This window comes from Dromiciops gliroides, chromosome 1, assembly GCF_019393635.1.
Source record: "Dromiciops gliroides isolate mDroGli1 chromosome 1, mDroGli1.pri, whole genome shotgun sequence".
In the NCBI taxonomy this organism is placed as follows: Eukaryota; Metazoa; Chordata; class Mammalia; order Microbiotheria; family Microbiotheriidae; genus Dromiciops; species Dromiciops gliroides.
Window position 1 is genome coordinate 729421792 of NC_057861.1, and position 25700 is coordinate 729447491.

General features: G+C 39.7%; 1 protein-coding gene across 2 annotated transcripts in view; it reads left to right on the top strand.

The window, feature by feature from the left end:
* The window catches only part of FRMD4B (FERM domain containing 4B), a 367590-nt gene that overhangs the window by 308711 nt on the left and 33179 nt on the right, over nucleotides 1-25700 (top strand). For both annotated transcript variants that reach the window (XM_043977894.1, XM_043977893.1), the window contains 3 exons: nucleotides 3080-3145; nucleotides 11057-11114; nucleotides 12306-12392. In XM_043977894.1, coding sequence (XP_043833829.1) covers nucleotides 3080-3145; nucleotides 11057-11114; nucleotides 12306-12392 — 211 coding nt within the window. The remainder of the gene's footprint in view (nucleotides 1-3079; nucleotides 3146-11056; nucleotides 11115-12305; nucleotides 12393-25700) is intronic.

Here is a 25700-nt window from a genome sequence, read left to right on the forward strand (position 1 = left end):
ATACTGGTAAAGTTCTTGGTAAAGAGCTGAGTGTATTCATAGGATGATAAAGCTGGAAAGAGACCTTAGTAATCACCTATTCCAACTTCTTTGTTTTACTGATGAAGAAAATGAGACCCAGAAACCTGGGAAGCAATTCTTTATAAAGTACTGAAAAGAGTCTTAGTACATGCTAGTAAATGACCAGGATGCTTAGCAGCTGGGCAAACACTCTGTAATAAGACTGATTTTATTTAATTATTTATGATTAGATAAGTTTTATTCATTTAGTTATTCCTAAACAAGCATTAAGTATTAACTTATTGTTATCAATTGATTAATAAATTATTAAAGAAAAAGTATGGTAAGGTGTCCATGTACTTGAAAAACTGTTCCTTAGAATCTCAGTCTAAGAAGGAACATCAGTGGCTACATAGTGAACTCTCCCTGACATAGTATGATTTGGGACAAGTCACTTAATCTGTATTGGTCTCATTTCCTCACTAGTAAAACACAGGGATTAGACTATGTGGTCTCTGTGGCCCCTTGAGGTTCTAGGCCTATGATCCCTTTATTCTATAAGCCAAGAGAAATGGCCATATAGCCTTTGCTTCAAGTAATTCCAGTGCTACAGAACCCACACTCTTCTGAGGTGGCCTGTTACCCTTTTGGGTAGCCCTGGGTCTTGGGTTTTCATGACATGGAGCCTCGATCAGTCCTCTTGTTCCATAGCTCCTAGTTTCACCCTTACACAGACAATTAGAGCAAGCCTAATCCTTCTCACACACTAGAGCTTTTCAAATACTTCAAGATAGCAAACATCTTTTCTCTAAGTCTTCTGTTACTTACACAGAACTTCCTCCAGTTCTTGTTTTGTTTTTGTTTTTGTTTTTTTTTAGTGAGGCAATTGGGGTTAAGTGACTTGCCCAGGGTCACACAGCTAGTAAGTGTCAAGTGTCTGAGGCTGGATTTGAACTCCAGTCCTCTTGAATCCAGGGCCAGTGCTTTATCCACTGCGCCACCTAGCTGCCCCTCCCCCTGTTCTTAACTTCAAGGTTCCCAGGAGTTCATGGATATATTTCTAGAGGTTCGTGAACTTGAATGGGAAAAGCATCACATTTTTATTTTTCCCTGACCTTTGATATCCTTTGGAATATTACATATTTTGTGCATAAAAGGACACAAAGGGGTCCATGACAAAAAAAAATTAAAGAATTCTTTCATGTCATGAGCCTGAGACACTTTTCATAACTCAGTTGCCTTCTTTTAGTCCGTCTCCATTGTCTCTCCTGAAGCTTGCATCTAAAACCAAACACAGTATTTCAGATAGAGTCTGGCCATGCAGAGAGCATGTCCTAATACCTCTGAGTAATACCAGAAGTCTAAGTCATTTCTTGGCTGCCTTGTCACACACATTGTTGCCTCAAAATGAACTTGGAGTCTACTAAAATTCCCAACACTACATTAATCAACAATTATTTATTAAGTAACTGCTGTGCACCGGGCACTGTGCTTTGTTTTGTGGATAAAAATATAAAGACAGAAGCAAACTCTTTTTGAAATGAGCTTACGTTCTAATGGGAAGGACAGCAAGATGTACCAATATATGCCACATAAATATAAAGTGAATAAATAATAGTTTGGGAGGGAGCTCACAAATGGGGGAGGAGGGAGCCAGAAAGGTTTCCAAGTGATTGAGCTGTGTCTTAAAGGAAGGAGGGCTAGATGCTTGGAGGTGGAGGTAAGGAGGGAGTGCATTCCAAGCATGGGTGGATGGGGAGACAGGAGATGGAGGGTTGATAGTAAGGAAGAGAAAAAAGGACATTTACATTTAGCTGGATCACAGAGTGCGGGAAGATGAGTTGTGTCTGATGAGGTTAGAAAAAGGTTGTGGGTCCAGGTTGTGACAGGTTTACAAAATTTAACAATGGAGTTTATATTTTATATTGGGGCAATAGGAAGCCACTGGAGTTTATCAAGGAGGGGGATGACCTAGGCAGAACTCTATTAAGGAAGATCAGTTGCCAGCATCATAAGAAGAACTGGAGTAGGGAGACACCAATTAGGAGGCAATTGCAACCACGCAGGTGAGAGGTGATAAGAACCTCAATTAAGGTGTTTAGTCATCTTCACAGAGAGGAGTCTGATGAGAGAATATTGTGGAAATAGAAACAGTATGATTTAGCCACGGAATGGATAGGTGGAGTGAGGCAGAGTTTGATCCTATACTCACCGAGTTGTTTTATCTGTGGACTTGGTTACTTATTTGTGTTTTCATCATATCCATAGAATTATATTTTCTAGACTATACAATTTCTTCCCCTCCCCCATCCCCATGTCCCCATTATTCACAAAAAATGACCAAATTTTTTTGGGGGGGGGAGGGGGTTTCACAATTTAAACTATGAAGGTTTCTGGAAACAAAAAAATTACATGTTAGGAAGATACAAATTAACTACCTTCTGTTGATGACTAAGTGGATGGTGAGAATCGCTATATATTTAGCAATGAGGTTGAATACCCTATAAACCCTAAGCTACCAATTTAAACCAATCATCTGGGTGAGCTAATACAGCTCTCCACCTAGGATCTTATCTCCCTCCTGAAATTGAGTTGGCAGTGGGGTTGGGGTTGGGGTTGGGGGAGGGACTTCCTGTTAAAACTTTGGAATGTGAGGAATACTCCCAATACAAAGAGGAATGGTGTTTGCTGACCAAAGAGCAAGAGTCAGTTCTTTGACAATCAGGTTTTTATCAGAAGATCTACCGGGGAAATAAAGGGGGAAGGGGAGAAATGCTAATATTCCTAAATGTTTAGAGAGATATACTAGACCTATTCAGGTTACTTTTGCCCATTGAACCCTTTCAGCCATTCTGGTCTCAACCAGGAAGCAGCATTATGATGGGATTTCCCCCTGCTGAAGAAGAAAAACTTCTCAGTCCGAGCCACCCTGACAAATCTGCTAAGGGCTTTCCCTTTAAGAGTCTGTGTTTGTTCTAACAAAGTAAAGTTTTCTTTTCCATGACCTGGGGATCAGGAAATTGAGACATTACCTTATATAAAAAGCACAAGCATGTTTTTTATTGATTTTTTTTTTCAGTGAGGACAGAGTAATTGAACATTATCAAAAAATCAAAGGCTTGACTCGTGGACAAGCGATTGTTAGGTGAGTATTTTTCTTTTTTCTCTTTACATATAAGTTACAATTTCCTTGTTTGGGATGTTCGCTTGCATAATTAGAAATAATTGGTCACTAAAGTTTTCATTCAGTCATGTATCCTATCATTCATAGCAAGAAAGTATAAGGAAAGGAAGGAATTATTTTCTTCCTTGTTTCTTGGGTTTTTTTTCTTTTCCTCCCTCTTTTATCCCTTCCTAAATTAATAGACCATGCTTCTGTAGAGAGGAGAGTAATGTTTTCATTTGTTTTTCTACATAAGATGTCATCTCTTTTCTGGAACCAAGATCTGTTGCCTTGCAGTTAATCCCAGTTTTAGTTGCTTTTAAGTGGTGTTCTCATTTTCATCGTTGTAATCTTTATCACTGTTAGCAGTTAATATAAGGCTTGCCACTTTCTTGGAATTCCTAATATTCATTGTTTCTTGTGTACAATTTATTAATTGGGGTTTTTTCCCCCTAGCTAATGTTCTTTTGACAGAAAGTACACAGGGTATTTTTGTTTTGTATTGCACATTCCCAATTGGTTTTTATCACCCAGAGTGGTATATTTCTTTTTCGTTACTAGAGTTGCTATTCATCTATTAGAAGTTAGTTTTGTGCCCTGAATTTTACATTAAAGCAATTCTTTTATTTCTTAAAATTAAAAATGTTGTCCTTTTATCACCTAGGTTTCTTAATCTATCCCTCCCTACTGTCTCTTCCAGAGAATCATTTCTTATAACAAGGGGGGTGGGGGGAGGGGAAGCAGATTAACAAAACTAATCAACACACCATCCAGTTATATGTAGTGTCCCACACCCATCATCTCCCACCCTTGAGAAACAAGGGAAGAAGGTGTATACTCTATTGTTTTGATCTTTATTAGGTCAGAGTATTCAATTTCAATTGCTTTGTGGTAGTTCTTTCCATTTTCATTGCTGCAAATCATTGTAGAAAGTATGTTTCCAGTTCTGTTTATACTTCACTTTGCATCTGTTTGCATCTCTTCCCATCTTTCTCTATATTCATCACTTAGAATGCGGCAACATTCTGTTACATTCAAGTAGCAGCTTTAGGCATTCCCAAATCAATGGGCTACAATTTTGTTTCCTGGTCTATGCTACCCCCACCCCACCCCACCCCCCATGCTGCTCTAGGTATTTTTGTGTATATAAGACCCTTTTTAATCATTGACCTTGGGATGCCTAGCAATCCATCCAAAGAGAATAGCTATTTTAGTCACTTTTTTGGGGGGGGGCGGTAATAATAAACATTTGTGTTTAAAGTTTTGAGTTCCAATTCTATCCCTCCTTCCCTCCCTCCCCTGCCCCTTTCCTGAGTCAGTAAGCAATCAGATGTAGGTTATACTTGTCAGAGTGGCATATATAAGAAAAAAGGGAAACTATTCAATGTTGGAGGGGATGTGGGAAAAGCTAACCCACCATTGGTAGAGTTGTGAATGGATCCAACCATTCTGGGGAGCAATTTGGAATTATGCCCAAAAGGCTATAAAACTGGACATATGCCCTTTTATCCAGCAATACTGCTGCTAGGTTTATATACCAAAAACATCTCCTAAAAGAGAAAAAGACCTATTTGTACAAAAAATATTTATAGCAGCTCTTTTTGTGTTGGCTAAGAATTGGAAATCAAAGGAATACCATAAATTAGGTAATTGTTAAGCTGTGGTATATGACTGTGCTATAAGAAATGACAACCAGAATGATTTCAAAAAGGCCTGGAAAGACTTATATGAACTAATGTATTGTAAAGTAAGTAGAACCAGGAGAATGTTCTGCACAGTAACAGCAATATTGTTTGATGAAGACAACTGTTCTCAGCAATACAATGATCTAAGAAAACCCCAAAGGATTAATGATGAAGCATACTATCCACCTTCAAAGAAAGAACCAATATTCAACACAGATTGAAGCATGCTATTTTTCACTTTCATTTTTTCTTTTATTCAAGTTTTCTTTCTAATATGGTAATGTTTTAGTCAGTTTTTAGAATGATTAGAAATTGCTTTACAGAGTAGTTGGACAAATTCACAGCTCTACCAATCATGCATTCGTATACACATCTTTTCCCAACCCCTCAAACAATGAGGATTCCCATCTTTTTTATCTTTGCTAATTTGCAACCTACCAGTTGTATTGATTTGTATTTATATTACATATTCCCCTACCAGCCCTTTCCCCAACAAATAAAGGACAGATTGAACCAAAACAGTTTTCTAATATCATAATAGCTAAAATCAAAGACAATATCTGTGCCACTCTATACTCTTTTCATCTGTTTAATCTCATGTTTTATCAGAACACCCGTACTACCATATACCTACTTATTCAAGAAACAAATAAAATTAGCTGTCCTGTTTCTTTTCTTTTTTTTTTTTAGTGAGGAAATTGGGGTTAAGTGACTTGCCCAGGGTCACACAGCTAGTAAGTGTTAAGTGTCTGAGGCCAGATTTGAACTCAGGTACTCTTGACTCCAGGGCTGGTGCTCTATCCACTGTGCCACCTAGCTGCCCTGAGCTGTCCTGTTTCTACAGTAAACTTGTTAGTATACTATCTGTTTGGATTTTTTTTTTTTGTAAAATATGACTGTATATTTTGGCTAAGAACATCATTTTATTTTATTTATTTATTTTTTGCGGGGCAATGGGGGATAAGTGACTTGCCCAGGGTCACACAGCTAGTAAGTGTTAAGTGTCTGAGGTCGGATTTGAACTCAGGTCCTCCTGAATCCAGGGCTGGTGCTTTATCCACTGTGCCACCTAGCCGCCCCAAGAACATCATTTTAAATGGACATTTGGTTATACCTAAGAGTTTTTCCCAGGATTTTGAGCTGGAAGGAACCTTGTCCAATTCCTTCATTTTACAAATGAGGAAGCAGGCTCAGAGAATTTCAAATAATTTACCCAAGGTCACACCGCTGGCTGTGCCTTGTGCCTGCAATTCTCTTCATTCCTTGGCTTTGCCTCTGGGCTTTCTCAGCTTCCTTCAAATCTTGCAAAAATCTTCTGCTAGAAGCCTTTCCCAGTCTTCCTTAGGCTTAGTACCTTGCCTCTGAGACTATCCACAATTAATCCTGTACTAGTTGTTTGCATGTTCTCCCTCCCATTAAACTGTGAGCTCCTTGAGAAGAAGGACTGTTTTTTCCCTTTGTATCCCTGTATCCCCCATCGTTTAGCACAATATCTAGCAAATTTTATATAGTAGGCATTTAATAAATGCTTTCTGACTTGACCCAGTTAAGTCACTTGCAGCACTAAAGATTAAACCCATGTCCCTAGATTCCAGTCTCTTTTCTTGTTGTTGTTGTTGTTGTTGTTTTTTAGTGAGGCAATTGGGGTTAAGTGACTTGCCTAGGGTCACACAGCTAGTAAGTATTAAGTGTCTGAGGCTGGATTTGAACTCAGGTACTCCTGACTCCAGGGCCGGTGCTCTATCCACTGTGCCACCAAGCTGCCCCCCCTCTTGTTGTTTTAAAAAGATTTTCATAATGTTATGAACTTCATAAACAGCAGCAAACATTAACATTTCACAACACACAGAATAACAGAAAAAGAGGATTGCATAGGTAAAACTGATTGGTGTATGATTGGGTGTTGTGGTGTTTTTTAAAAAATATACTTCTAACTTTAAAATGGTAGTTCCAACAATTCCAATATCATATCTGTCCCCTTCTGAACCTCCTTTTGTACTCTTCTGTTGATTTTTGTAATGATTCATTGGTACCCCCCTTTTTTTTGGTATCACTGCTACAGACTCTCTAATCTTCCCCAATTTTCCTCTCCCACCCCCCAATACTTAAAGGCTTCCTTGGCACCAAATACATAGTTACATAAAACAAATTCACAAATTGGCCACGTCTGAAAAAGTCTGTTTCACTTTGTACTTGGTTCACCCATCTCTTCCCAAGAGGCAGGAAGCACAAATCTTTTAGCACCGTTCTGGAGTCAGGACGGGTCATAGTGGTGTTCAGTTGTTTCACTTTGTAATTAAACTGCTGCAGTTATTGTTGACATTGTATACAAGTTCCCTAGTTCCCATTCACTGCATCAGTTCATATAAACCTTACCAAGCTTCTCTTATTCCATCCTTTTCCTCATTTCTTTTTTTTCTCATTCTTCCTCCTTTCCTTCCTTCCTCCCTCCCTCCTTCCCTTCCTTCCTTCCTTCCATTATTATTATTTTTTAGATTGGATCTCCCCATCCCCTCTGGGCTAGAAATACAGCAGCCCCTAACCTTCCTTATCCTACCCTGATCAGCATGGAAACTACCCTGGGCCAGTTTACCCCTCCATAAGCAGCTTGGTGTCTTCCCCCTTGTTCCCCACCCCCCCATATCACTCCTAGGGCTGCACTATATGCATGCCAAACTTTGTGTGGACAGCACTCTGCTTTGCCCCAACTGCTGTTCAGAACTTCTCAGCTCAAGAGATCTACAGGCTTCAGCCTTCTTCCTCATAGCAGGAATTACAGGAATGTACCACTGTGCCCAGCCCTTTCATAATTTCTTACATAATATTCCATTACATTCATATGTTCAGCCATTTGCCGATTAATAAGCATTTCTTTATCTCCAGTTCTTTGCCACAACAAAAAGTGCTGCTATAAATATTGTTGTACTTAGAAGTCCATCACAGATGCAACAGCAGTACAATTGGTGTGTATCCTCCCACATTCCCTCCAACAGTTGTCATTTTTCTTTTTCAACTTTGCCAGTCTTATGGACGTGAAGTGGGACTTCTAATGTGCATTCACCATTAGTGATTTGGAGCCTTTTAAACAACAGTAATAGTGGCTATCATTTATAATGCTTAGTAGGCCTGGTGCTTTTCTTATTTGATCCTTACAGCCTTGCTTTAAGGTTTTTATTGATGTGATTTAGTCATTTGAGTCATCTTTGACTCTTTCTGACCCCATTTGGGGTTTTCTTGGCAAAGATATTGGAGTGGTTTGCAATTTCCATCTCTAATTCATTTTACAGATAAGGACACTGAGGAAAATGGAGTTAAGGGAATTGCCTGAGGTCCCATAGCTAGGAAGTGTCTGAGGCCACTTTGAACTCAGGTCTTCATGACTTTTCAGGTCCAGTGTTCTATTTATTGAGCTACCTAGCTGTCTAATTCCCTTCAAAGTAGGGAATATTATTATCTCCATCTTAAAGATGAGGAACCTAAGGCTGAGAGAAATTAAGAGATTTTTACCCAGAGCCATAGATAAATATAAATTTCTGAGACTGAATTTGAACTCAGGTCTTCCTGACTCCCAAGGCTCATGCTCTGTTTACTCTACCACTTAGCTGCTTAGATGTATGCATTTGGAGTTTTATTGTGGTATGTAGTGTGATCTATGGATATAAATCTAACTTCTTCCAGACTGATGAGAGAACACAGCCTCCCTTCCTGCCCATAACCCCAGCATCCTTACTTCTAGCCAGCAGTAAGGGAGGCTATGTTCACTCATCTCTTCACATATATGTACATGTACATACACATGTACATACACACATTCATATATGTATGTTCTCTTCCCTTAGCCCCAGCTTCTGTGCATATACACACACACACATATATATATATATAAATACAATATTTTTACTATGTATGTATATGTATGTGCATATACATGTGTATATAATCAATAATAGTGTATTGATTAGTTTGTTGAACTTCTGTTTTTCTCTTTTTGAGTCTTTGTCACAAGGCATAGCTTGTTGGGGAGAGAAGAAAGCACATATTCACAAATAACTGTGAAGACAGTTTCAAGGAGCCATGTTATACTCTTGGGCATGGTTACTTAGCCTGGACTTCAGGGAACGAAAGGCAGGATATTTATTATCTCTTTGCTGTTCTCATAAAATCCACAATGATAGACCAAGAAATCCATTTTTATGAAAACAGGTAACTCCCCATCCTGGTAATCCTTGTGAATTTCATAAGTGAATTTTGAATTAACTAAAATGTTTAAAATGAACTTTTCAAGTCTTTCAGTTGAACTAAGTTTGTGGCCATTATCATTTCCCAATTGTTGAAAACTACTGATAAAACAACAACAATAATAAAAACTACTTGGAGGTCTACAACATGCTTTACAAATATTATCTCATTTCATCCTCACAACCCTAGGAGGTATTATTTTGTTTGTTTTTGTTTTTGTGGGGCAATGGGGGTTAAATGACTTGCCCACCGGCACATAGCTAGTAAGTGTCAAGTGTCTGAGGTCAGATTTGAACTCGGGTTCTCTTGACTCCAGGGCCAGGGCTTTATCCACTGTGACACCTAGCTGCCCCCACCCTAGGAGATATTATTGTTGTTACTAATTGTTATTATTATCCCCATTTTACAAATGAGGAAACTGAGACCTAATACCATGACTTTCACATAGTAGGTGCTCAATAAATGTTTGTTGAATAAACTAATGAATATTTCCAAAACTAAAATATGATCACAAACTATAAAACCCAAAGAGGTTTTATCATCTAGTCTTAATCCTTTCATTGTGAAGAAGAAAAAACTGAGGCTACAAAATAGAGAGCCTTGCCTAAGATCACTTAGGTAGCAATTAGAAAAGCTCTGATTCAAAATCAGGTCCTTCAGTAAAAAATTTAGTTTCTTTTCTTTTTCTTTTTTCTCTTTTTTTTTTTTGCAGGGCAGTGAAGGTTAAGTGACTTGCCCAGGGTCACACAGCTAGCTTGTGTCAAGTGTCTGAGGCTGGATTTGAACTCAGGTCCTCCTGAATCCAGGGCCGGTGCTTTATCCATTGTGCCACCTAGCTGCCTACCTTTAGTTCCTTTTTCAAGTGCATCTTACTTAGTTGTGATAGAATAATCCCTTGAGGTTTTTTTCACTGTGATGTTCATTTCTATTCATGGTCACTTCCTGATTCTGAGTCCAAATCCTCTCTTCTAGTCCCCTCCATCTGGAAGGCCACCACTTCATCTCTGTCAGTCATAATCCTTGTCATCCTTCAGCGCCTGCTACGAATTCTTCTACCTTCATCACTAACCAGATGTGCTCCCTCCCTCATGTAATTCCTGAAGCACATTATTTATACCGCTCATCACATTTATCATTTTTAACATGGGCATTATAGTTATTTATATGCTGCTCTTATCCTCCCTCACTGTTATAAAACCTCAAGAGCAGAGATTGCAGAATGAGAAACTCCCCAAATTATAAGATGCCTCAAAGCCTGTCTGGTCCAACACGCCTCCTCAACAAACATTTTGTTTGTTTCTTTGTGCCAACTATTTACTCATTTTTAACTCATTTTTGTCTCATCTAAAATCTTTAGCATTATGTCTTGTGCTGGACACTATATAAATATTGGATGGATGGATATTTTTTTTTTACTTTGAATAAAAACAAAATTTGAGAATTGCTCTATAGGACACGGCGACTTTTGGTCACTGGTGTCATAGTGCTACAAGTTGAAATCTGTTAACAGCATAAATATGGCGTGACATTTTTACTAAAGTCTCTGCTTTGTTTAGTCCTAATCACACCATCCCCAAGAACTGGTTGTCTTCTGAGTTTATGATAGGAAAGTTTTCCATACCAGAGATATTCCATGTTTTTAATAAAGCAGCCCTTTCCTTGATACATCGAAAAGAACAGTTCTAAAAGTCTTTTAGAAATGGAAGTTTTGTTCTCAACTTCCTGAAATTTTGATAAGCCAAAATACATTACTAACCGGAAAGTTTTATTTTATTATAACTTGGGTCAGAGACGTTAGTCATGGCAACTGGCACATCTGTGGGGGCCGATAAAATGTGCACAGGAAAACTGGCAGTGGCATATCACACCCCAATGTCATTTGCAGCTTTCAGTAGTCACTTAATGTCATTTCACTTTTATCACTAATAGAATTTCTACAAAAATAATGACATAGACTGACTTTCTGCAGGTACATGAAAATAGTAGAAGCTCTACCCACTTATGGAGTCCATTACTACGGAGTGAAGGTAAATATATTTTGATAAAATGTTATCCATAACTTTTCTAAGCTGCTAAACTGCGCAACAGTTTTACAAGTGTCAGAATCCAATGTGGTGGTGGTGTTTTTTAAACTTTTTTTTTTTAACAACTGTTAAATAGCCCAACTCCCAGGAAATGTGTTAAGACAATATTTTCAGAATGTTTCTGGATATAAAAATAGCTTTCAGTTGAAAGTAAATGGATTGTCATTGCCTAATGCCTCTTCTGTTAGATTTCTTGGTAGATGTCCGTGGACTGCATCTAAATCGATAAGATTTATAGAGCATAAAATAGAAACAATATTTATTTAACCTGGTTGAATAAGGGAATAATCCTTTCTGGTTAATAAAGAGTAACTAGTTTTTGTTTGTAGCAAGACTTGTCTACTAGGTTGTAATCTTGAAGGCTGTGACCCTGTTGACCCTATCAGATTTAACTTGTCTGAGGTGGATGTTGGGAAACAGTTTAACAACTGGCCACCCCTCCCTCCCCTCAAATGTATGCATGACACACCTTTAAGTTGAATTAACTTTAAAGTTTAATGCAGTATCTGTATTATCAACCTTTCCTCTAAGTCTAGAGACTTTCTCAAGTCTAGGCAATAAACAAAACAATAAATCAAGCCCTGTTTTGTAGCCTTTGCTTATTTATGAGGTGTAAATGCTCACACTGAAATTTAACAACTCCCCCAAGCCTGTTGGAACTGACTCCAGCATACCCTGCTTGTAGCTTTTCTTACATCCAACACTATGATTTGTAGGTATTGAATTGAGCAAACCTTTATTAGACACCGGCTATATTCTCTCTCCTTGAGAGAGCAAGAAGCCAAAGGGATTCTATATTCTGGATTAATTCTCTGTTCAATTGCTTAACGTTTCATCTCTGTTTGGCCAAAATAATAATAATGTTATATTATTCGAAGCATTAAAGGGTTATTGGGGGAGAAAAATGGGATGAGTTCATATTTGTCAAGTGCTTTGCAAACCTTAAACCATTATATAAATGCTAGCTGCTCCAATTATTATCATCATCTCATTCAGAAAACTCTAAAAGAACGGATTGTTTTCCCATAATTCCAAGCTACTAATACTGGAAGCATGAAGTAGCTCACAGTGGCTCCATCCCCAGATTGCTGGCTTTAGTTTCTTCTCAGAGGGTTTTTTCCCCCCATTTTGTAGGATAAACAAGGGATTCCTTGGTGGCTCGGGATCAGCTATAAAGGAATTGGCCAGTACGATTTACAAGATAAAGTGAAGCCTCGAAAGGTAAGCCTGAGTTGTTTTGAATGAATTTTAGAAAAATTTACTAAGACCCTTTGAATCATACAAGAAGTGAAGGTCATGTGGAAGGCTCTGTTTTCTGGGTGTCAGGTTCCTCCATGGTACAATGGAAAGACCACTGGCTGTAGAATCACAACAGGAACTGGGTTCCAATCCCACCTCGAGTGATTCCTATTTGTGTGACTTTGGACAAGGCCCTTAATCCCCTCTGGGTCTTGGTTTCCTCAGATAAAATGAGGAGGCTAGACTGGAGCCTCTAAGGTCCCTTACAGCCCTGGATCTAAGAATCCTCTGGTTGGTTCAGAGGTAACATGTGGAAGGTATAAAATACCACCCCCACCCCCATTTTGTGGCAGCATGGTGTAGATCTCTTGAAAGTCTGGTGAAGCCTGTGGAACCCTTTTCAGAATAATGTCTGTAAATTCATAGAATTCTATTGAAATTAAGATGGAATTTTTGAAAGCAAAACCACCTCCCAAGTTTTAAGATTCCCTGGGCTAGTAGGAAAAACAATGACCCTTGGTGTGTGATCCTGAGCAAATCACGTCATTTCTGGTCCTCATTATCCTCACCTATAAAAATAGTTAATAATGCCCACAGTGCCCACCTCTTAGGGTAATTATGGAAAAGACTTTTTTTCAGTCATAAATCACTTCATACACTTGAACTGTGCTTATTATAAGCCAGATTTTTAAAAAGGAAATATATTTTTTAAAACTCAGGAAAAAAAAGGAAATAGTTCTGAACTTACCATATGAGTAACAAACTTGCTCTGCTTTAGCTGTGCCCACACATAGTTATTCAGTCATCATTGCAAGGTAAGAGTCAATGGAAAGGGGCAGCTTGGTGGCACAGTGGATAGAGCACCAGCCCTGGAGTCAGGAGGACCTGAGTTCAAATCCGGCCTCAGACACTTAACACTAACTAGCTGTGTAACCCTGGGCAAGTCACTTAACCCCAATTACCTCACTAAAAAAAAAAAAAGAGTCAATGGAAAGGACTAAACCATCAGTGGGATGGAAGAGCAGGCTGGCATCAGCCCTCTGGGCTTCATTTTGGTATAAACACAGTTCAGTGCTATTTAACATTTATTAAACTGCTTACTATGTGTTATATGGCAGAGATACAAAACCAAGATAGTCCCTGATCTCAAGGAGCAGACATTCTTTCTTTTTTGGGGGGGGGGGGGGCTATGGGAGTTAAGTGACTTGCCCAGGGTCACACAGCTAGTAAGTATCAAGTGTCAGGCTGGATTTGAACTCGGGTACTCCTGAATCCAGGGCCAGTGCTTTATTCACTGCTCCACCTAGCTGTCCCCAAGCAGACATTCTCCTATTGGTGAAGGGGTATGACATGTTCATAGACATATGGGTCAATATGAAATCTATTAAAAATACTATAGGGCCAGCTAGGTGGGACAGTGGATAAAGCACGGGCCCTGGATTCAGGAGAATCTGAGTTCAAAACCGACCTCATAGCTGTGTGACCCTGGGCAAGTTTCTTAACCCCAATTGCCTTACCAAAAAAAAATACTATAAAGATATTTAAGGAGGAAGAGACAGTGAACAATGGGGGAGACTGGGGAAGGTCTCATGGTGGAGAAGGTATTGAAGCCGTGACTGAGAGGAAGATGGGGAAAAGGAAGGAGCACATTCACACTTGGAGGACCATCTGCTGAGGTGGGATCACAGTGGTACAGATTTAAACTAGACCAGGATAAAGCAGCGGCCCTGGATTCAGGAGTACCTGAGTTCAAATCTGGTCTCAGACACTTGACACTTACTAGCTGTGTGACCCTGGGAAAGTCACTTAACCCTCATTGCCCCACAAAAAAAAAAAAGAAAGAAAGAAAAAAAGATTTAAACTAGAGCTTGGAGGCCAGTGAGTCCAACCCCTTCATTTTACAGATGAGGAAAGTAAGGCCCGGAGATTTGCCAGAAACCACACAAGAGCCAAAACTTGATCCCAGGGTGCAGATCAACTGAGATAATAATTGTAAAGTGCTTAGTGAAGTGCCTGGCACCTAGTAGGTGCTTAATAAATGCTTATTCCCTTCTTTCCCCCCACCCCCACCCTGGTTTTGGCCTCTGGGTCCAAATTCATATGTCATATTGTGTTAGGGAAGAGTCAATAGGCCAGTTTGACTGTGGTGATGCATAAAAAAGAGTGACAGAAAGTATGACCTGAAGGGACTCCAAAAGCCAGTGAGTTCAACCCTCTCATTGGACGGATGAGGAAACTGAGATTAAGGGAAATTCAGGAACGTTCCCAAGGTATTCCCAAGTAGCAGAAGCAGGATTTGAACCCAGAATCTCTGATTACAAAGTGAGTGCTAGGATGGAGACAAGATTGTCACTTGGTCAATAAACATAAGTGCTTACTATGTGTTGGGTGCTGTGCTGAACTAAGCTTGGGAAAGTCCTTAAAGCTGTTGGGCTTTGTCCTTTGTCTTGGGGGCAATAGGGAGCTGTTGAAAGTTTTTGAGTAGGAAGAGAAACAAGTACAGGTCTGTGTTTCAGCATTTTCGGTTTGTCAAGCATTGTGGTAGAAGGGTCGGCCTGCTCTTTGCCTACAGTTATCCCTGAGCCCAACTCCCCTTGTCATCAGGCAGTGTTAAGCAAAGTATCAGAAAGCCACTTAATAACAGACCTACCATGTTATCAGAACCCGACATCCAGGGCTGGATGCCACAGATCTTGCTTTCATGAGTATAAGAAAAAGAGGTAGATCCTTCCTAAAGCCAACGTAGTCATCAGACTCAGCACTTTGCATCTTCAAAGCATTACCATCACTCCTCTCGATCTTCCTCCGAGTTATGGAAATCAACACAACCCATACATTAGTGTTGGGAAACCAAGACAGAGGTGGGGCCGTAGACTGACTGGACTAACTCTGGGGTTGAAACCCAAGTCTCTTGGATGACAGCCTCCAGGGACTTGGGTACCTCTTATCAGCAATGATCAAAATAAATAATGAAACATCTAGGAGGCCTAAATCTATCCTTTTTAGAGAAGCTACCAGGAATCCATGTTCTAGAGTGTTCTTCCAAGCTGATTGATGTTTAACAGTTTGCACAGGGAAGCCCAATAAGCAAGATGGATTTGCATCAGCAATGACCAGGTCTGTTTTCAGAAGGGTTAAGACCACATTTGTATGTTGCATTATTTACACAGTGGAATTGTTACTGAAAAGTTGCAATCAAAACTATTTTTATAAATGAATCGATAAGCATTTATTAAATATCTGCTCTGCCAGGCAATGTGTCAAGTTTTGGAAGCAAGTCACACTTTATTTGGATTGAGGGAGATTGATCTATATTTAAAAGAACTCTGTAAAGCAAAGTATCCTTTGGAGTGCAAACAACCGCCCTTCCCCTCTGCCCCCCATCACACACACACATACCTACACAATTGCTTCTTCTGTATATCAGGATTTCTTTAAACGGGCTTGAACTATATATGTTTTGTTTTGTTTTGTTTTGTTTTAGTGAGGCAATTGGGGTTAAGTGACTTGCCCAGGGTCACACAGCTAGTAAGTGTTAAGTGTCTGAGGCTGGATTTGAACTCAGGTCCTCCTGACTCCAGGGCCGGTGCTCTATCCGCTGCGCCACCAAGCTGCCCCTTATATATGTTTTAATGGATTATAAATGTACCTCCTCCCAGCTCCTAGTTTTCATGTGGTTTTCTTAAAGTGAAGTTGTTGTTGTTGTTTAGTCATTTTTCAGTCATGTCCAACTCTTAAATGACTTGCTCAGGATCACACAGCTAGTGTAAGTGTCTGAGGCCAGATTCGAACTCAAGAAGATGAGTCCTCCTGACTCCAGGTCCTGCACTCTTACCCTCTGCATCACCTAGCCAGCCGCCCAAGGTCTTAAAATAAAGACCTGAGTTCAAATCCTGTCTCAAATATTTAGGAGCTGTGTAATCCTGGACAACTCACTTAAACACCTGCCTGCCTCAATTTCCTCATCTATAATATGGGAGAGAATAATAGTACCAATCTCATGGGGTTGTTTTGTGGACCAAAAGACATACATACATACACACATACATCATACATACATACATTTTGTTCAGTCATTTTTCAGTTGTCCCCCACTCTCTGTGACCCTATTTGTGGTTTTCTTGGCAAAGATAATGGACTGATCTGCCATTCCTTTCTCCAGCTCATTTTACAGATAAGGAAACTGAGGCAAACAGGGTTAAGTGACTTGGTCAGGATCACTCAGCTAGTAATTATCTCAGGCCAGATTTGAACTCAGGAAGATGAGTCTTCTTCACTCCAGGCCTGGTGCTCTATCTTGGTTGATAAGAACAGAATAGAAGAAACTGAGTTTTGCTGATAGGCAGAATGCCAGTAAACCTTTTAGAAATCTTTCTTCATAAATAATCATTCATTAACCCAATAACCTCATTTTATTATCAACAGAGAAAATCATTTCACTAATATTGCAACTTCCTCTTCTGCTTCTTAATAGTAGGCCTTTTTTTTTTTTAATTGACATTGTAGGGATTCTAATAGTAGTATCAAGCACTCAGTAAGCTGGTTAGTATTTCTTGATAGCTACTAAAGTCAGATTTGCACATTCACTCTTAATGACTAGTTACAAAGGTCAAAAATAATAAGTCACCTGCTCTTTGTTTTCAGGCTGGCCCAGTTCCCCAGTTTCACTTTAAGAGTTTTATTCCATTAAAACATGGCTGTAAACATACTATCTTACATGAGCTCTCTTTTGCCTCCATTTCAGTAATATTAAGTGGTCAAGTCAGTGAGTATTTTATTAAGTGCTTACTGTATGTCAGGCATTGTGCCAAATGCTGAGAATATAAATTTTTTAAAAAAGAGTTCATGCCCCTCAAGGACCTTACTTCTATTCTAATGTGGAAAAACAACACCTTTAAAAAAAAGTGCTGAAAGGGGGTGGTAGGGCAGAGATGGAGGCATTGTAAAGAAAATCTAGGAGAGTCAAGAGTGGATGGAATCTATGGATCATGGACACACAGTTGACCATGGATTCCCACTACATCTTCAATATATACTTCTTTGAGTCATTTATGGTATGTCAAAATCTGGAAAATCTTTCTTTTCTACTTAGGGAAACAAGTAGAGACTGGACCTATGATTTCATTCTTACACATTGCAAAGAGAACAATTGCTATTAAGATAATTTACAACTCTCCCTCTCCCTCTCCTCTCTCCCCCTCCCTCCATTCTTCTTCTTCTTCTTCCTCTTCCTCTTCCTCTTCCTCTTCCTCTTCCTCCTCCTCCTCCTCCTCTCCTCCCTCTCTCTCTTCCAGATAGCTAAACATGACCTTCACTGCTTCAAATTTAAATGGGCAAAATAAGGCAAAAGCAAACCTGCCCTTTAGATTTAATAAAAAAGAGACAAACAGGGACTGGATCTGTGATTTCACTAGTATGGGGAATTCTTTCTATCACTGCAAGGCAGCATCTTCTCTGAAATTTATTATCTTAGAAAATTTTCTGTAACCCTGAGAGGTGGCTTGCCCATTGTGGCACAGCACAGTGGTCTGCATCAGAAGCAGGATGTGAATCCAAGTCTTCATAGATTCAAGGCCAGCTCTCCACTTGCCATACTTTACTATACAGTAAATGGAATATTTTCTATGAGAACCCACAGGCAAACAAACCTTTCCTAAAAGATTAGATACATGACACCAAAAATATGAAGGAAACTGCATCTGAATAGCCAATAATTATCAATTAACATTCATTGTCTGACAGCAGCAGCATCCATATGGAGAATTTCCTTTAGGGATGGAGTGGATGTCAGTTATCACATTCAAGATTTTTTAAAATCATGCTTGACAGTGAATTTTTAAAAAATTGGCAAAGCACTTGAGTTAGATGTTGTTTGATCTGTGAGCATTTATGAGTGTGCTTATCTCATTTGATCTTTAAAAGTATCTCTCCGGGGCAGCTAAGTGGCGAGGTAGATAGAGCACCAGCCTTGGATTCAGGAGTACCTGAGTTCAAATCCGGCCTCAGACACTTAACAATTACTAGCTGTGTGACCCTAGGCAAGTCACTTAACCCCAATTGCCTCACCAAAAAAAAAAGTTTCTCTGAGTAGTAATGTTCCCATTTTGCAGAGAAGGAATGCAAGTTAAGTGACTTAAGGTCATGTAGGTGGCAGATCTAAGGAATGAGAGGAAAATCCACATCCTATTGCTCCAAGTATTCTGTCTCCTAAGCTCTTCGACAAAGTTTCTCCTCTTATATTCTCTTGGTTTCCCCTTTTCCCACAAAAGTTTGACAGTGGCTTTGTTTTCACTTACTTCTTTAAGTGATCCCAAATAATTTTAGGCTTCATTTTAGATTCCAGATGTGCCAGTTTGCAAACTATAATTACCTCTACTGGGTCCAGCTTAGAGAAATGAAGGAATGCATAATTTACAGAGCAATTAAGATAGAATTAGGAAAAAAGGAAGATTCTGGGACTAATCCATTTCATGCGTTCTCTGTGTAGATTACCATACCAAATTGATTGACTAGAAGGAAGGTCAAATTAGCTAACGCCAGTGAAATAAGGTTCCTAATGGAGGCACTCAAAACAGGATTAGCTACCATGTTACTTGCTTTCCTTATTAAAATTAGGTAGCATAAAGACCAGACAAAGGGAGGAAAGAAAGGGATTAATGCCAAGGAACCATTTGAAATTATAATTTATTCTCAATGGAAGGGTTGTTCCAAGTGGTTCCATTAGCGTACACTGATGAAATTCACTGTGTGGTTCATTTCAGTTGTTCATTCCTAGATGACAAGAGCCATTTGGACTGGGTCTTTATTTTAAACTATAACTCAATATTTTTACTATGAGAATATTTCAACTTTTTATACCGATCTATTGATTCTTATAATCATCTAAAGTCCAACTTTTGCTAGGCCAGGGAAAGAATGAACAGTCTCGACAGCTAGGTGGCGCAGTGGATAGAGCACCAGCCCTGGATTCAGGAGCACCTGAGTTCAAATCCTGCCTCAGACACTTAACAATTACTAGCTGTGTGACCCTGGGCAAGTCATTTAACCCCAATTGCCCCCCTCTCTCTCTCTCTCTCTCTCTCTCTCTCTCTCACACACACACACACACACACACACACACACACACACACACACAAAGAATGAATGGTCTCAATTTCAACAAGTACTTCAAGTCAACAAGTATCGATTAAGTACCTACCGTGTGCCAGGCACCCTATTGATCCCATGGCTCAAAAAGCTGTATCCCATTGTTACTATTTCTAAATCCAGTGGTTAATGAACAGAAGCTATCCCCGAAGAGGCAGGGATTTGGGAGCAGGGTCACTGGAGCCCTAAGGACCTCCTGTGACCAGGAGAGAGCTGTTCCCAGGCCAGCCACTGAGAACTGTTGTTGGCAGGAATGGGTAACTGCAATTTCTCCTACTTCATGTAGACCACAGAGATAGATAAAGAGATAGATCATAGCATCATAGACTTAAACCTGGAAGAGGTTTTAGATTTCATCTGGTTCATCCCTCTCGTTTTGCAGATGAGAAGATCAGAGTAGAAAGACAGTGACTTAATTATTTTAGGTAGTCATCACCCAAGCAAAGACAGGAACCCCTTCCTTCTGACTACAAATCCAGTCTTTTCTTCACTCTACTTTGCAATGACTCACACCCTTACCTTCACTGATGCCCTCAGTGCATGTTGGCAATGTCCTCAGCTAGTCATGTGATTTGGGGAAAGCCATTTAACCCTTCTGAGCTGGCTTCCTATCAGTAAAATGAGGACCACAATTTTAAAATAGCTTCTGTTTAGAAGACCCTGACTATAGTCTCAGTTCTGTTGCTTACAACTGTGTGACCTTGGGCAAGTCACTGTGAATCTTAGTTTCCCACTATGGAGAATGAAGATATTCATACTTGTGCTAGGGTTGAGGTGAAGAAAGCACTTTGCAAAACTTATTGTCCTCCATTTGCAGAGGTGGATGGGAATCAGAAAGGTTAAGCAATTCATTCAAGGTCACACAGCTATTTAGTGTTAGAATGGGATCCAGAGCCTAGGACAGACTCCTCTAACATAGAACCCTTGTTTCCAGGGTGACAGCAGCAATAATAAATAATCCCTGTCCTGTCTCCTTCTCAAGGCTGATATTAGGAACAAATGAGGCATTAATTGGAGGTAGAGGGAAGAGGTGTAGAGACTTGTTCTTAGAGAACTTTTAAAAGTAATCAACTCTCCTTAACCTTGATGTCCTAACCAGGACTCAAATGTCAATTGTTTGAATCCAGGAAACACCCTTTATTGCTGTCCATTCATATCCCATAACACCCTGTGGCATATATGCAAATTAAAAATAACAATAAAAAAATATAGTCTTTAGCAACCTTTACTTAAAAGGATGCTAGGAAAATATTGCTTAGATACTTATAATTAATAATAATGATAGCAAGCATTTCTATGGTATTTTTAGGTATGCAAATTGCTTTATAAACATTACCTCTTTCGATCCTCACAATGACCCTGGGAAGCAAGTGGTATTCATTATTCCCATTTTATGAATGAGGAAAACTGAGGCTGAAAGAGGTTGGGTGATATGCCTACGGTCACACTCAGATCTTCCTGGCCCCAGTTCCACCATTCTCTTCACTGTGCCTCCTGATAGTTAGAACACCATAATTCTAACCTTTCTGTCCTCCCATTCTATGGAATTCTTGTCCCTGCTCTAATCATAAATCCTTCAGGAAGAATTCTCAACAAGCTTAAGGTTCTTTGTATCCTTAGCATAATCAGCACGGTGCTTGGCACAGTTTTTTGTTTGTTTATTTTTTTAATGCCTCAGCACCATTAGTGCCACATTTGGCCCACCTTTTGTCTCTATTATGTGATTGCCATCCTTGATGGTGTCTTTTCTTTTTCTTCCCTTCTTGGACAAGTCATGCTGTTGATAGACTCTATACCTGGTATCTCTCCATTGCCCTTTGAGGTCACCTGTCATTTTGATTTCAGAAATTCCTAACACTTGAGAACCGGTTTCTCTCGGTTCCCTGCCCCCTTTTCCCACACGCTGCCTCACTCACAGCTATCTCTAACTCCAATCCAATGTTCCCAACTGCCCTCTGGACTCTACTCTTAAATGTCCCATCAGTCCCACAAACTCAACATAACAAGAATCAAATTCATCCTTCACCCGCTTCAAATCCAGCTTTATTCCTGGCTTCTGTTCAGGCTATAATAACACACTAAGCTGTCTATAATTCAGAACTCAATCATCTTTATCACCTCCCTCTTCCTCAGTCTCATGTGAATTTCTACTGCCACTCTTCCAGTTCAGGTTGTAAATTAGAAAATGTTTGTGTTTTTCAAACTTGAGTATTTGTGATATACCTTTTTGATGTTTACTGACTCTATATTTTTTAAAATAAGTACTATTTTAATTATATATACTAGGGGGCAGCTAGGTGGCGCAGTGGATAAAGCACCGGTCCTGGATTCAGGAGTACCTGAGTCCAAATCCAGCCTCAGACACTTGACACTTACTAGCTGTGTGACCCTGGGAAAGTCACTTAACCCCCATTGCCCTGCAAAAAAAAAAGAAAAGAAAAGAAAAAGAAAAAATTATATATGCTATATATAATAACAATTTAGTAATTACTATTATTTTAAAATTATTTTAAAAATCATTACTATTTCAAATTATAATTACATTGGTTGACTTTACATATGGCTTTAAGGGTTGCAAAGTGTTTATGGGTTACAAATGTTATCTTATTAGGTCATTACAACAATCTTAGGCAGTGGGTACTATTGTTATCGCCATTTTACTTTTTGATAGAGGGAAGTGACAGCTAGTAAGTATCCAAAGGTCTGACCTCAAGTCATGCTGGGCCTGTCTAGTGCTCTATCTAATATATCACTTAGCTGCCTGCCTAAATTCATGTCTTCCTTTCCTTCCTTCCTTCCTTCCTCTCTTCCTTCCTTCCTAACTTTCTTTCTTTCATGGGGCAATGGGCATTAAGTGACTTGCCCAGGGTCACACAGCTAGTAAGTGTCAAGTGTCTGAGACCGGATTTGAACTCAGGTCCTCCTGAATCCAGGGCTGGTGCTCTATCCACTGTGCCACCTAGCTGCCCCTATTCATTTCTTTCTAAAGAAAAATAAGAAAGTAGCCCAGTTTGATGGGTCACCAGATAAATGGCAGTCTAGAAGCTCAGCTACTGAGCTCGGATTCCCCAGCTAAGATGTCAAGCCTGAAGAGAAGACCAAGTTTCCCATAAACAGTAGTCATAGTAAAGCATGCTAGTCAAAACATAAATAGGCAGAAGGAAAATGTCTTTAGGATTATCATCTTCCATTGCCTGATTTCCACAGCCAATAATGATCATAACAGTTGTTGTTTTTCAATCGTTTCAGTGATGTCTATTTCTTTGTGACCCCATTTGGGGTTTTCTTTGGCAAAGGTACTGGGGTGGTTTACCATTTCCTTCTTAAGCTCATTTTATAGGTGTGGAAACTGAGGCACGGAAAGAAATCCAGCCCAGGGTCTCACAACTAGTAAGTACCTGAACTAGAATTTGAGGCTAGGTCTTTCCAACTCCAAAGTCCAGTGCCCTGTCCACTGCACCACACTGTCCCTCACACTGAACTACAGAGTCATAGTTTAGATTTCTTTGGAAAAGGAACTTCAGAGGCCATTTAGCCCATACCCCTAAAATAATTTGTACTATCACATGCTGCTTCTCAGGGCTGCCCATTTCACTTTGGTGGATCCTAAACACTGGAAAAGTTTTGTTTACATCTAGCCTATCTTTGAAACTTACACTTTATTTTGTGCGTTTTTCTCTTTTGGGGGGGCATCATTATCACTAGCCTCTCTCCCTTATAACAAATAAGTCTAGTCTAGCAAAACAAATCCACCCATTGGTCATATCTGAAAATGTCCATCTCATTCCATATCTCTAGTTCAGCATCTCCCCAGGCAGAGGTAGAAAGTGGCCTCCTCACTGGTCTTCTGAAGCCATGGTTGAGCCAGTCATCTTCCCAGCATACCACCTTGTTTCATTAGGAAGTCAAAAAAGATGGGCAGATAAAGCAACATGTAGGAAAAAAAGAGGAGCATCTGGAAAGACTTAAGAGCCGGCTTCCTACATCTGCTTGTATAGATGCTGGACTAGAGATGCAGAATGAGATGGACATTTTGAGACATGACCAATGGGTGGATTTGTTTTGCTGAACTAGATTTGTTATAAGGGAGAGAGGCTAGTGATAGTGATTCCCCCCCAAAGAAGGAAAATGCATGTATTCAACAGTAAATAAATAAATAAAGGAATTCATGGTATATAGAAGCTGTGCCCTCATTCCGAGGTTGATTTGCTTCTGGGAAGGTTCCTTATACCAGCAAAAGAATAAAATGTTAGCAACAGCAAGAGAGACAACACAGAAACAACTGTGTACAGACAAGACAGCAACAAGGGAAATAGGAAATAATCAACAGAAGGAAGGAACTAGGGTTAAGGGGAACCAGAAAAGGCTTCTTGCAGAAGGTAGGATTTTAGCTGGGACTTGAAGGAAGCCATTTCGTACATCAGGAGGTGCTTCAAGTCCCACCTTGGACATTGACCAATTGTGTGACCCTGTTCCTCATCTGTAACATGTGGATAATAATAGCATCTGTCACAGGGTTGTTGTGAGAATCAAAGGCAATCATGTATGTACATTAAGCACTTTGTGAACCTTAATGTCTCCTATTGGTAATGAGAGGAAGCGTGGTGTCCTGGAAAGAGTGGTAGATGGAGTCAGAGCATCAAGTCAAGTTTGGAATCTGCCACCAAATAGCTGTGTCATGTGGGTCTAGCTTGCTCTCTCAGGCCTTAGTGTGCTCCATTATAAAGTGATGGCCTCAGTGGTCCTTTTCTGCTCCTGAATCTCTGATTCTGGTGTTAGTTATAATTATCACTATCCGCTCCAATGGCCCATCCAGCTCTTTGATCTTCTGACTTTGATTGAGGTTACTCAGTAAAACAAACAAAGACCTGTAACTGGTACAAGTTTAAGACGGGCACAAGGTGGGACAGGACAGGACAAGACAGGATGGATACTTTCATTCCTACAATGGACAAAAGCACTAATGGTAGTTTCATTTTGCCCCAAGGCATTATTATGTGGTCAACCAGGGTGAGTCACTGGTGGATTGATAGATAATTTTATGATGCAGCTGTGATCACCTCAGATTTAGTCATTTCCAGGTGAATTTGCAGTTTAATAATTAACCTGGTAAAGTTTTTTTTCCTTAACTAAGCCACTACTACAACTTCCTTTTTGTCATCACACAGCACAACTAAGTATTAAGTTGCAGGAGGTGTGCACTTGGCATTTATCCAAATTAAAAATGACTTTTTACCTCTTTCTGTCAGGGATTCTCCTTGGTTCTTTCATTACTTCAGGGAGGTTCCCTTTGGCAGTCAATATCACACACTTCCTCACCTGCATTGTTTAGTCTGCCAAACACATTCCTACCCTTTTCAAACCAGATGGGAGTTCTCTACTTAATATCTGGGTGGCTTGCTTTCATTTTACGCCCTTCCCCCCTTCCCCACCCTGCCCTTCTCCTCCTTGTACCATGTCTTATACAGAAATAGAAAAGCAAGTTCCTATCTGGAGGGTGTATCAGGAAACTTGAGGATAAAGTCAAAAGAAAGACAGCAACCTGTTCAGTTATAGGTTTTAGGGAACCTGAGACTCACAATTATACATCCCTTTTTTTTTTTTGGCGGGGCAATGAGGGTTAAGTGACTTGCCCAGGGTCACACAGCTAGTGTCAAGTGTCTGAGCTGGATTTGAACTCAGGTTCTCCTGACTCCAGAGTCAGTGCTCTATCCACTGCACCACCTAGCTGCCCTCTATCCCGTTATTTTTTAAATAGGACCTATATAATTTTATTGATATAGGGCACTTTCAATAAGGAAACCTGGTCTATCAGTATACACTGTTAAACTTCAGTAACTTACTGTTTTAGATTGTTGCTTGGGATATGAAGTTTAACTGATTTGCCCAGCTGCACAAAAGCAGATATATGTCAGAGGCTGGAATTGAACCAAGAGTCTCTAGCCAGTCTTGATTCCAAGAATAGCTGTATCCACTAAGCCATGAGCCCTGTATTGCTATATTCCATATTAACAATACAAAATAAATTTAGGATTGTGGGATATAGAGGTAGAAAAGGTCTTAGAGATCATTTAATCCAATCCCCTTCGATTTATAGATGAAGAACCTGAGGCCCAGAAAGGCAGAAGTGTTTGCCCAAGAGCA